The sequence below is a fragment of the Miscanthus floridulus genome, chromosome 16 (assembly GCF_019320115.1).
Source record: "Miscanthus floridulus cultivar M001 chromosome 16, ASM1932011v1, whole genome shotgun sequence".
Classification (NCBI taxonomy): Eukaryota; Viridiplantae; Streptophyta; class Magnoliopsida; order Poales; family Poaceae; genus Miscanthus; species Miscanthus floridulus.
In genome coordinates, this window is record NC_089595.1 from 7,373,315 (window position 1) to 7,386,565 (window position 13,251).

At 49.0% G+C, this 13,251-nt stretch overlaps 1 protein-coding gene across 1 annotated transcript; it reads left to right on the forward strand.

The window, feature by feature from the left end:
* Nucleotides 1–6,991: 6,991 nt before the first annotated feature.
* Nucleotides 6,992–11,084, forward strand: LOC136510208 (probable ATP-dependent DNA helicase CHR719). Its single transcript, XM_066504747.1, has 3 exons — nt 6,992–7,319; nt 9,950–10,294; nt 10,400–11,084. The coding sequence occupies exons 1-3, from the start codon at nt 6,992–6,994 to the stop codon at nt 11,062–11,064; spliced, it is 1,338 nt and encodes a 445-aa protein (XP_066360844.1). The 3' UTR covers nt 11,065–11,084.
* Nucleotides 11,085–13,251: the final 2,167 nt, after the last annotated feature.

Below are 13,251 nucleotides of genomic sequence, written 5' to 3' on the forward strand. Positions count from 1 at the left end.
AGGTGGAAGAGCTGAAAACTGCACAGGTACACCCGATGCTTGCCCAAGACTTTGCATGATCACCATCATCTCCGCCATCTGCTTCTGCGCGGCCTCGAACGCGACCTTCTGGGCCTGCAGCTGTGCGGTCAGCTCCACATTCTGCTCTTGACTTTGCCTTTTTGTTTCTTGCAGCTTGACCTGCAATATTTCACTCCAATGTATCAGTAATGCAAATCTAATTTAGGTGTGTAAATATCTACGTACGATGAGTAAAACAGGAATTACCTAGAGTGCTTGGACCTGCTGCAGTGCTGGAGAAGGCCGTGGACGTATGGGCTGGCTGGAGCTCGTGCTCCGTGCTCGGATAGCGTCGAGGGAGGGAACAGTGGTGGGGTCGATGTCGCCGTCTGCAATCCACAGCCGCCCATGCTTCTTGCCTCCTCCGAGCCTCATGATCGCCTCTGCATTAATGGGCTCAGTGCGCACATTGTAATCTTCCCCATAGATCTTCCTTACCGTTGACGTGTACTCTTGGACTTTAGTGTACACGTTCGGGTCGGAGTACACCTGGGGCGGGGCCGCCGGGTCGAACGAGACAGAGGACGATGCCCTGCCCATGTGGGACATAGCCCACGCAGAGAACTCCGAGACCTCCTCGCCCGGGTGCGCAGCCTCCTGCGAGAAAGACAGGAAGATGGTGAGAAATCAAGCATAATTGAGCGTCAAAATAAATGAAAGAAATCACTTACGTATGCTTGTTTGTATCCGGGGAGGCTACGGCTGCCTTGATGGTGAGTTGGACCTTGCCTCATCAGACGCTGTTCTCGCTGCCTCTCGTGCGTGTCAACAAAGTCCTGTGATAACCACTTATCCACGATCATGGCCCAGCACTCGAGATACGATCGGCACCACCAGGGAATCACCTACAAGTCATCGAGTATTTGACATATAAGAAGATGAAATTGAACCTACTTAATATCAAAATGAATCATTATGAATGTTATTTGCCTACCTCAAGGTACTGGTCCTGGGTCAGCGTAATCCGTCTTGCTTGAGGCTTGGGGAGGGACTACCTAAGTACCGACCTGTAGTAGTCTATGTGGGCCTGGACGTGCCCATGGTGGTACATCTCAGTGACATACTTCCTACAAGCTGCGGCAGCCGCCCGATCCGCCTGGGCCTCAAGTCCTTCTTTGGCCTTGAAATATTTCTGCATACAAAACCGATGTATCCATTCATTATTTCAATAAAAGATTTAACCAATGAATGCGATGTATTAAGCAATGTTGTCCGAGAGAGACTTACCCAAAACTCCGCCAATACTCGCTCCTGCTTGTTGCGGTAAGTGTCATCCATGACCAGCGCGTACCTGTCCCAGTTGGAGGCCGGCTCCTGCACCACCGGCTCTTCGGACAGTTGCACAATGCCGGGGTACCATTTCCTGCACAAAACACCAAGGTTGCTCGCGGGGGTGCGTGCTGGAGTACCCGACAAAACCAACCAGGCCTTGCACAAGTGATTAAGAAAATTTATCAGTTTCTCTTAAGATTTCCAACATATCTTATGAAGTAGTTGTGATAACATCCATAGTTACTTACCTCTTTGCCATAGGCCGAATCACTGAGCGGTTGTGAGGAAGCGAAACCGGAGGGAGGCTCGTGGGACCTCGCTCGTAGAGAGTCCGGGTAGCGGTACCCTCTCCCTCGCCCTCGAGCGCCTCGCCTCCCTCGCCCTCGAGCGCCTCATCTCCCTCGCCCGTCTACTGACCCCTCTCGTCCTCCAACGAGGACGAGGCCGTGGCCGTCACGTGCTCCTCCTCCAGCACCTCGTCACGTGTTGAGGGAGGAGACCGCTGCCTCCTGCGGTGGCTGGCCCTGGTCCTCCTCTCGTCACCTCCTGCGGATGCTACCCCGGACGACGACCCCTCACCTCGAAGGAGAGGGCGGTCTCTCCCGTAAACCGAGGGCGTGTCACGGTGTGGACGTCTGCTCGCCATCTTTGTCCAATCACCTGCAATCACAAAGAATGAACAAGACTAATTAGTACATATATTAGAAATAGATTCAAAATATATAAACAAAACACAAATTAAAAAACCATAGTATTACATGTATTAGGAATAATCTTCATGATTGGGATCATAGGTCTCATCATCACTGTCAAAATTGTCCAAATGGGCAACACTATCCGAAGGTTCTATGTTGTCATCGTCGTCATTGCCTAGAAGTAATCGCTCAAGCATTGCTATGTCATTGGCATTTACCACCACATCTCCATCGACCTCATCATCAATCGTTTCGTTGTCTACTTCCATTTCGATTGCTTCGAGTAAGACTATCTCAAACGTGCCTGGTAGCCCATCTTCTTGATAGAACTGTCCATCATATGTGTTTGCGTTGAAGTTGTAATCATCATCGTTTGGGGCAGGTAGTTTACCATGTGGAGATACCTGGTGCACAATAGCCCAACCCTTAAGATCCTCTTTGTCTTGGTTGGTGTATCGAGTATAATACACCTGCATGGCCTGTTGAGCCACAATGTAGACATCTTTTCCAGGATAGATGGAATCTTCTCGAATCTCCACTAGCCCAAGATGAGGGTTTCGTCTTGTTGATCGAGGATTAAACCAGTGGCATTTGAACATGACAGGTTTAAGAGGTTCGTCTCCATGAAATGAGAGTTCATAGATTTCCTCAACTCTACCATGATAGTCGAGGCCATCAGTGCCGGGCGTACAAACTCCACTATTTGTGGTTTTTCGTTTGGGCTGAATCTGCTCGTAACTTGTTGTGTGGAAGCGATATCCATTCATGTCATAGCCGGTAAATGACTTCACCCTAACATCACAGCCGTTTGCAACTTGTTTCAACTCGTCGCTCATGGACGAATCGGTCTGGGCCTGCAAGGTGAATCATGATAGATCGTTATATTAATCAAACGTACGATCACCTTGGACGATCGAACGTACGAGCTAAATTGGACATTACCTTTTGTTTGAACCAAGAAATAAAATCAGGCCTCCCTGCTCCCGCACCCCGCGAAACAAGGGTGTCTTGTTCATGCGAGGTAGGATCCCTTGATTGATGCCAGAATTCACGAACAAATTCCCTGTCCGAACGAGAATCAATGGGGTTGGATGCAGAATAGTGACGGCATATTGAAATAAGTTCATTGAGAACTTACTTGATGAACGGCTGCACCTCGGTAAGGTTATTCAACACATATAGCATGATACTGCGCCACTCTTCATTTCCCAATAGCTTTGGGGTTGATCCACTTGCGCTGCCGAGTTGGCCTTGGAAAAGGCTCAGGGTCGATTCATTTTCACCAGTATTGTAACGAGAGGGTGGATTATGATTGCTAGGAAGGTTCGGCTTGTAGTATAGCGTTGTGAAGTTTGCCACCTCCTCCCGAAGGCATGCCTCTACAATGGAAGCCTCAATTCTGGCTTTATTTGTACATTTTTTGCGAAGAGTCTTTAGACATCTCTTGATTGGATAGCACCAACGGGCCTGCACGCCCCCCCCCAAATGTGCCTCGGACAGGAGGTGCACAATCAGATGTTGCATCGGCAAGAAGAAGCCGGGTGGAAAGATCTTCTCCAGCTTACAGAGCAACACAGGTGCCACTTTTTCCAAGTCCTGAGCGACGGTCCGAGATATCTCCTTGGCACAAAGCTGGCGGAAGAAAAAGCTCAACTCTGCCAGCACTTGCCAGACATGCTCAGGGACATAGCCTCGGACCATCGTCAGAAGAAGCCGCTCAATCCATATGTGGTAGTCATGACTCTTCATCCCATTGACTCACAGAGTGCCTAAGTTCACTCCCCTGCTAAGATTCACTGCATATCCATCTAAAAACATTAACATCTACATCCATTTTAGTACCTCCCTCCTTTGATCAATTTACAAGACGAAATTGACCTTAGGCCTTTTTTAGTTCTTGTTTTGGCCACTAGGAGGCTGCATCGCTTGATTCGGTCTATCGCACAACGTCGCTAGGTCCACTCTAGCCTTAACGTTGTCCTTAGACTTGTCAGTGTCCATGAGAGTTCCCTAAAGTGCCTCGACGATATTCTTTTCAGTGTGCATTACATCAATGTTATGTGGCAGAAGAAGGTCATCGAAATAGGGGAGCCTCGTCAAGCTGGATTTATGAGTCCACATATGTTCCTCACCATATCCCACAAAACCACCTTCTTCATTGGGCACGAGAGCATCTATCTGAACACGAACCTCGGCACCAGTCCTCAAGTGCGGTTTAGGGTCTGTCACTTTGACACCTTTCGTAAAGCTCTTGATGTCTTCTCTAAACTCATGGTTTAGAGGGAGGAACTGACGATGCTGGTCGAACGACGAATACTTGCCACCCTTCTTCAACCAAATGAACCTCATGGCTTCCTTGCATACTGGGCATGGGAACTTCCCGTGAACACACCAGGCGGTGAATAACCCATACGCCAGGAAGTCATGCAGGGAGTAGTGGTACCAAACGTGCATTTTGAAGCTTGTCTTTGTAGCTCGATCGTATGTCCATACCCCCTTCTCCCAAGCGTGGATCAATTCATCAATCACAGGCTCCATGAACACACCCATATTACTCCCCGGGTGTCCAGGAATTATCAACGACAAGAATACGTTATGCCGTTGAAAGGAGATGCCGGGAGGGAGATTGAGGGGGATAACAAAAACGGGCCAGCATGTGTATGGGGCAGCCATCATTCCATAAGGATTGAACCCATCTGTTGCCAGCGCGACACATACATTATGAGCCTCAGCTGCTTTGTCACGATGTTTGTCATTGAAATACGTCCATGCTTCAGCATCAGACGGATGTACCATCTTCCCAGGATTGTACCGTTTGCCATCTTTGTGCCATGTCATCTATTTCGTGGATTCCTCAGTCATGAATAGCCGTTGGATCCTCGGTAGGAAAGGAAGGTGACGTAGCACTCTCGCGGGGATCGAAAGCTGCTTCTTCTGACCATCACTAGAGTCTACCTCCAGGTACCTAGAGGATTTACACTTCAGATAGTAATTTGCATCCTTGTGTTCTTTCCTAAATAGGACACACCCCTTCGGACAAACATGTATCTTGTCATACAGCATCTTAAGCATACGAAGGAGTTTCTCTGCCTCGTACAAGTTCGTCGGCAAAGTGTGCTTCTCCGGTAGCATGGTGTCAAACATGGTCAACATCTTATCAAAGCCTTCTCGACTCAGGTTTAACTCGGCCTTCAACCCCATTACGCGTCCAATCGCATCTAGCTGAGAAATCATTGTACGCTCATGAAGGGGTTTCTGTGCTGAGTCCAACATTTTGTAGAAGTCCTTTACGGATTCCTCCATCTCCTCCTTCTCATGTCATTCAGCGAAGTGAGCTTGGTGGGCGTCATCTAGCATGCCTACTACCCCGGCATCATCATCAAAAGCCTTGAGGCGTGCTCTCACCACCTCCGCTCTTATACGATCTGCTTCACCATGGTAGATCCACTGCTGGTAGCCAGGCGTATAACAATTGAACACAAGATGTCTACCCATGGTCTTCTCGTCTACTTTTCTCCTGTTGTCACATTTGCTGCAGGGACACCAAACTAGAGAATGTCCTCCTGCTCCTGGGCCAAATGCATGTTTCAAGAAACCATCTGTCCCCTTCACCCATTCATAGTCATAGTCACTCCCGCTTCTCCAGCCCGTGTACATCCACTGACGGTCCTCCATCCTTTAACATTTACAGCATAGAGTATTGTGACCATCAATTGCATCTACGCAGTGTTCCTACTGTCTAATAGGTGAGGATAGGTCCTAATCCCACCCACGAATGCGTAGATGAGGTCAGTTTCCATGCTCCGCTCCTCTCCGAGATAGAATTTTGGTAGCACCTCCCCGCTGTTCTCCCGATACACGTCCTGCAAGGGAGAGTGTGTATCCGGAGAACAACAGGGAGGTGTTGCCGAAACTCCTTCTCGGACCGGAGCGGACCATGGAAACTAACCCATCTACGCATCCACGGGCTGTCCAAAAAACGTGGACAATCCGAAACAGATACGGTCGCAGATACACAAAGATCCGCATACCTACGACCGTATCTCTTTCGGACGGGAGACGCCTAACTGGGTTACGCGCGGGCTACGACAGACATGCGCAAAAAGAGGTTATTTATACCTAGGGTGTCGGTGAAGTAAGGCTAGCGGGGCAGTGGCGAATCGACGCAGTGGCGAGGCAACGCAGTGCAGGCAGAATCGCGACGTCGACGAAGATGATCGGGGTCCTCCGAGTCCCCTCCGACGTACTCTTCTCCTGCATAAAAAGACAATAGGTTATTTTTTGTTCAAAATTTCGGCAGCACCTCCCCTGCACGGGGAGGTTTCCAAAACCTACAAAAAAAAACGACACGATGGCCGACATTCACAACGGCACGAAGGCCGACAACCACAACAGCACGAAGGCCCTCATATCAACTTACGGCATGAAGGTCCACACAACCACATACGGCACGAAGGCCGACAACGAGAGTTTTACCTAGGGTTGCGGTGGAGTCAGGCGTCGCGGTGCGGGGGTCACTTTCTTCTCCGGTGAGGTAGAGCGGCGTTGGAGTACTCCTCTCCCCCTCTTCCCTTTCTTCTCTCCTTTTCCCCTTCTTCTCCTTCTCTTCCCCATCCTCCTTCTCCTCTTCTTCTCCTTTTCTTCCCCTTCCTCCTTCTCCTCTTCTCCTTCTCTTCTTCCTCCAACTTCACCCTCTGCCTCCTCCCCTCCAACAGCAGCCGGCCGACGGGGGCCGGCTGGGGGCTGGGGTGCTCGGGGCGGTGGAAAGCCGGCGAGGGTGGAGCCGCCGGAAGGGCCGGCCGGGGACGGTCGGACCCTCCCCTTTGCTCGACGGAGACGGGGAACGGGATAGGCAAGGCGCGACCCTCGGCGCCACTGGGTTGTGTGGTGCGGACGGTGCCGCTGGTTGACCAGGCGAGGGGCGCGATGGCGAGCCGAGCGCGGGGCGGTGGGGGCGAGAGGGGATGGCGCAGGCATGCAGCGGCGGCGCGAGCGGCTTGTGGCAGCGGGGTGCGGGCGCGGCGGTGGAGGCGCGGGGCGACTGGGGTGACGGCGGCGGTTGGGGCGCGCGGGGCTGCCGGCTCGGGGCGGGGGGGCGCACAGCGGCGGACGAGGGCGGCGGGGCGCTCGTACGGGGGTGGTGGGAGGCGGGGGCGGCCGGGGTGCGGGCGCGGGGCGACGGGATCGGCGGAGCGGCGGCGCGCAGCAGTGGGGGCGCTCGGCGGCGGGTGCGCGGCGGCGGCGGTGGACTCGCGGCGGCCGGCCGCGAGCGGGCGCGTGGGGAGGGAGATGGTCGAGCGTTTTTTTTTCACAATTTCCGATCGGGAATTTGGGCTGCGGCCCGATTTAGGGTTCGGTCCTTTGCCGCGGGCCCAGATCCACGGCCCTCGGGAAAGATTTTTTATTTTTTTTAAATTCTTTGCCGAGGGCCACGGGCCAGGCCCTCGGCAATTTTTTTTGGTTTTTTTAGCCCAGTTTTTTTGTGGTGCTACAATACATTGTTTTGAACTCAATTTTAAAATTTAGGCCAATTTTGATTTTGTTTTGTATATTTCCTTAATTTATTTCGATTCTTTGATTTTTTTCGAATATGTCAAATTTGAATTGCAGGTGCATGGAATATTGCAATGTAGTGTTTCAAAAAATGTTATTCATGTTAATTGGTGCATGTTGAGTCCCTATCCACGAACTCGCATCAAATTTTCACGCATCTTGTTCGCGTAACATGACGACCGACTTGCCGGAAAAGTGTTTTAAAATTATATAAAATCCATACGAAGTCCGAAAATCATGAAACTTGGTGAGATGTCATGTTATCGCATGTGTAGGCTGTGGTAAAAAATTGAGAAGGCTTCGAGCGAGTTGCGACGTCGGATGCCTGAAACCCAGACATCTCCACATGTGATCGGAGATGTCTGGGTTTCAGGCATCCGACGTCGCAACTTGCTCGAAGCCTTCTCAAATTTTTACCACAGCCTACACATGCGATAACATGACATCTCGCCAAGTTTCGTGATTTTCGGACTTCGTATGGATTTTATATAATTTTAAAACACTTTTTCAGCAAGTCGGTCGTCATGTTACGCGAACAAGATGCGTGAAAATTTGATGTGAGTTCGTGGATAGGGACTCAACATGCACCAATTAACATGAATAACATTTTTCGAAACACTACATTGTAATATTCCATGCACCTGCAGTTCAAATTTGACATATTCGAAAAAAATCAAAGAATCGAAATAAATTAAGGAAATATACAAAACAAAATCAAAATTGGCCTAAATTTTAAAATTGAGTTCAAAACAATGTATTGTAGCACCACAAAAAAACTGGGCTAAAAAAACCAAAAAAAAAAAAAAAATTGCCGAGGGCCTGGCCCGTGGCCCTCAGCAAAGAATTAAAAAAAAATCTTTGCCGAGGGCCTATCCTGGCCCTCGGCAAAGGGCTTCTTTGCCGAGGGCCTAGCCTCGGGCCCTCGGCAAAGGCGATTTATAAAAAAAAATTTTGGCCGAAAAACTGGTTTTTAAAAAATCTTTGCCGAGGGCCTGGTCAAGGACCCTCGGCAAAGACTTAAAAAAAATTTGCCGAATAACCTGGTTTCATAGAAAAAAACCTTTGCCGAGGGCCTAACGGGTGGCCCTCGGCAAAGCTTGACGGGAAATGGCCGCCGTGACCCAACAGGCCTAATTTGCCGAGGGCCGCGGCCCTCGGCCCTCGGCAAAGATTTGATTTGCCGTGGGCTTGTCTTTGCCGAGGGCCGTACCCTCGGCAAAGGCCTCTTTGCCGAGGGCCGTTCTTTACTGAGGGCTCCTGTGGCTGGCCCTCGGCAAAGAGTGTCTTTGCCGAGTGCCCGAGATTTGGCCCTCGGCAAAGCCTCAGGCCCTCGGCAAAGCACGCGTTTCCAGTAGTGTATCTCTCATCTCTTTTTTGCGGATGACTCGCTTATTGTGATTCTGGCTCTGAAATGTAACCTGAAGACAAGGGGGATGGAACTTGATACAATTTGTTTTGTTTGCCAGAGGTTTGATGAGGATGGAGGCCATCTCTTTTTCAAATGCAAATGGTCTAAGAAATTGTGGCAGGAGTTGGGTTTGGAGGATGTCAGACTGCGGCTGTGCACCTTGCCGGACGCCAAACAGTGCATAGAAGCCGTTCTCCGTCTGAAACCTGAGAAGAGTGCGTTGGTAGCTATTTTGTTGAATAATTTATGGTGGGAAAGAAATAAGGTGAGGGAGGGTGATAGTGGAAGGGAGCAGCAGGAACTTGCTGGGATCACCTGGCGTCAATTTTGGGAATTCAGACAGCTGGTGGAGCCCAAACAATTGGCGCAGCAAGGCCACGCCCGAGCAAAATGGATCCTGTTTCCGAGATTCCAATTTTCACTAGTCCACCTATATAATTTTTAGAATTACACAGTACAACACAGACACTCACAACACACGCACACTCACCCCCTATGAACATACGTACGCAAACCCTACCCCTATGAGCACCTCCGAAGGACTATGAGCCGGCAGATCACGAGATTCACAAAGTCACCACCGACGCCTCGCTCTCGACGAGGACGTCGCCTACCACTGAAAGCATAACGCCGTTAAATCCTGGAATAAATCCAGAAAAATGCGAGCACTCGTGCCAAGTCGAGGACTTGAACCCGGATAGGCAGGTTCTACCATAAGAAACCCAACCAGCTGAGCTATGATCAGTTCGCTAGTCCACCTATATGAAAGTGTGATACTTTATTATATTAATACTATTATGTGCTAGTTCTTGATGTTAAATGCTTTAGGGACAACTTATGTAATTTTTTAGTGAAATTAGGTATTTTTTTGTTTTATTTTTGACTGAGAAATTTTTCGATAAATCCGATAAACCCGTTTATTGGTGACCTCTGTTATTTTTTTTGCTACCGATAAATTGAACCCTGGATGGATCCACGAAGACCGAAGAACGAGGGAGGTTACTGGCAGATTTTAATAAGAAGGATTCAGAATATTTCATGTTTCTCCTCAGCACACATGCTGGAGGCCTTGTGTTGAACTTGCAGACGGCGGACGCTGTCATTATCTTTGATAGTGACTGGAACCCTCAAATGGACCAACAAACTGAAGACCGTGCCCATCGTATAGGGCAGAAGAATGAAGTGCGTGTATTTGTTCTTGTTAGTGTTGGCTCAATTGAAGAAGAGATCCTGGACTGTGTAAAACAAAAGATGGGTATTGATGCAAAAGTTATCCAGGCTGGGTTGTTTAACACAACTTCCACTGGTGAGTTTGAATGCTTTAATTCCTATTTTTTTAATTTTTGTCTACTACATGTAGACTTTGTACTGGAACTCACATGACATATTTTCATGTTCATTCCCACTACAGCACAGGACAGACGAGCATTGCTGCAGGAGATCCTCAGGAGGGGGACAAGCTCGTTGGGAACAGATATCCCCAGTGAGCGTGAGATAAATCGTTTGGCTGCACGAACTGATGAAAAATTCTGGTTGTTTGAGAAGATGGATGAAGAAAGGAGGCTTAGAGAAAACTACAAATCTAGACTTATGGATGGGAATGAGGTTCCAGACTGGGTGTTTGCCAACAATAATGATTTACCCAAGAGAACCGTGGCAGATGAATTCCAGAATATAATGGTTGGTGCGAAGCGACGTAGAAAAGAGGTTGTCTATTCGGACTCTTTTGGTGATCAGTGGATGAAATCTGATGAGGGATTTGAAGACATTCCAAAGGCGACTCCAAGGCCGAAGAGGACTGCTTATTCATCTGACATCCAGGTTGAGTTTAGTGAGAAAACGCCTAGGTCTGTAGAAAACAACGCAGATGGTGCAAGTAACCCAACGTGGACACCTGACAAAAAAAGGGCTGGAGTTTCATCATACAGCAAGGACGAGACTGGAGATGATGGCGAAGACGAAGTCATTACTAGCGGCTTACAGAAGGGAAACAGTTTCACATGGAATACCCTTGGAAGAAGAAGGTCAAGCCACTTCAGTTCGTCGTCGGACTCGAAGGGGCGCCCATCATTCTAATGTCAGCATACATGAATGTTATGGCCTCGACCTGTTTGTTTGATGAAAGTCCTTCAACACTGGAGTACCCTGTAGACTAAGGTAGCAGGACTATGACTACGACTGAGAAGTACGTTCAAGCTTATGAACTTTATTAGAATTACTAGTATACTGTATGGACTTGTTGGCATAAATTTGTAGAACTCCTTTATTAAATATTAATTTCGTTACACATCAAACCGACATTGGAGGGTTTTTCTATGCACTTAGATATATATGTTATGTCTAGATACATAATAAATTTATATATCTTAAACGTTTAAAGTGTCTTATAATTTGAAATGCAGAGAGTATCTCTAAGAGCTCCTTGAATCTATTTCCAAAAACATCCAACAACTCCCTACACTTATAATCTCCCAATCAACTCCACACATTCTTACCCTCTAACTCTGCACAACCCTCATTCCCTGCACAGTTCAATCACTTGACCAACTTTGTGCATTTGTACCAACTTTGTCCACGATTCAATCTGCCAGGGAGGAGGACGCCGCCGTCTGGGGCCACGCCTCCTGCTCCGGCGACGAGGCGGGTGGCGCCACCGTAGAGCATGAATCACACTTGACGCGCTTCTCTACCTGGTGCGCCAGCTGTCGCGCCGCGGGGTCAAAACTGTGGCAAGCATTGTTGTTCATTGGGTGTCACTGACTGTGAGGTCTCCGGTGACTCGGGTGGACTCAAGAACACTAAGAACTCAAAGATCACACGGGAGACACTGGTTCGGGCTATCGGGGCCTAGGGCTCGATAATGAGCCAGCTCGGCTCGGCTCGTTCTGGCTCATTAAGATAACAAGCCAAGATAACGAGCCAGAAGGCCAGCTCAGCTCGACTCGTTTATGAGCTTGAGTTGGGTCGTTAAGCTCACGAGATGTGTATAAAAAAATACACAAATATAATATTTATATTTATCTAAAGCTCGAGAATAGTAATAATACAAAATTAACTATCCAACAGCTTTAAATCGAATAAAATATTCATATGTGCTAACATATATGCAAGTATAATAATATACTATAGTATTATTAAACCATACATCCATGGTCCACGCTCCATACCATACAAATGTGTCCATAAGAATCCATACATCCATTAAAAACAAAATGATAGATTCATAATAATCTCAAGTTTATAGAGTCTAGACCAGTCATCAACCAATTGTAAAGTGCAAGACATGAAGTAATACAAAACTAATATAAGTTATGCTACTTTTTCTGGCTCGTTTCACTTGCGAGTGGCTTGCGAGTTGGCTCATTATAGCTAACGAGCTAAAATCTTGGCTCGGCTCGTCTCGTTATCATAACGAGTCGAGCCAAGTCGAGCCAGCCACGAGCCGAGCGAGATAACGAGCTTTGAGTTTTTCGTCCATCCTTATAGGAGCCCTACATCCAGCAGTTTGATGATCCTTATATTCAAGAGCACCCAAATCGAGGGGTTACAACAAAGTGTAAGAGATTTGGCAGGGGATCGCTCGGTGCTGATCCTAGGCTCATTGGCGGTGAGGTCTCCTCCTTGTCGGAGAGGAGGAAGACGATAGAAAGGGTGGAGGAGCTCTCGGTACTCCTCTCAGGGTGGCTTTGCTATTAGTTTGGTCGTGAGGACTCGAATGATTTGTTCTCTGGTTCCTGGGTTCGTCCTCTGTTCGTCCCCTCCCCTCTGTACGATCCGACCTCCCTTTTATAGATCGAGGTAGGTCGGGTACATGGCAATTGGGGGAGTCTACTCTATGGTCTACATGCGCCGGAGTCCAGGAGGGCCTTGTAGCGGCACGGATGGACCTTGGCGTTGTCGTGGAGCCGGAGAAGCTATGGTGTCATCCGACTGCTCTGTTTTGATGCTCTGACTGTCAGGCTTTGTCGGCTTGGACTGGCCTCCACCAGGTGCATCTTGTGGAGGCTTCCTTGGTGGCGAAGGCATCCGGCTTGAGGGGCTAACAAGCGGGCCCGGGAGGCCCCGAGCCCCTGCAGCCAGCGAAGGGGTTTTGTCACCTTGTGTCACGCCACGTGTGTGACACCGTCAGGGGAGTGGTTGACAGCGCTGCACTCGCTGTGCTGAGCTGGGGAGCCCTCGAGCCTTGGGTGCTCGGGGCGCCTGCCTCCAGCCCGGGCCTTGGCTAGCGCTAGAGGCTGGGACCAAGGAATGGGCTTGGACTCG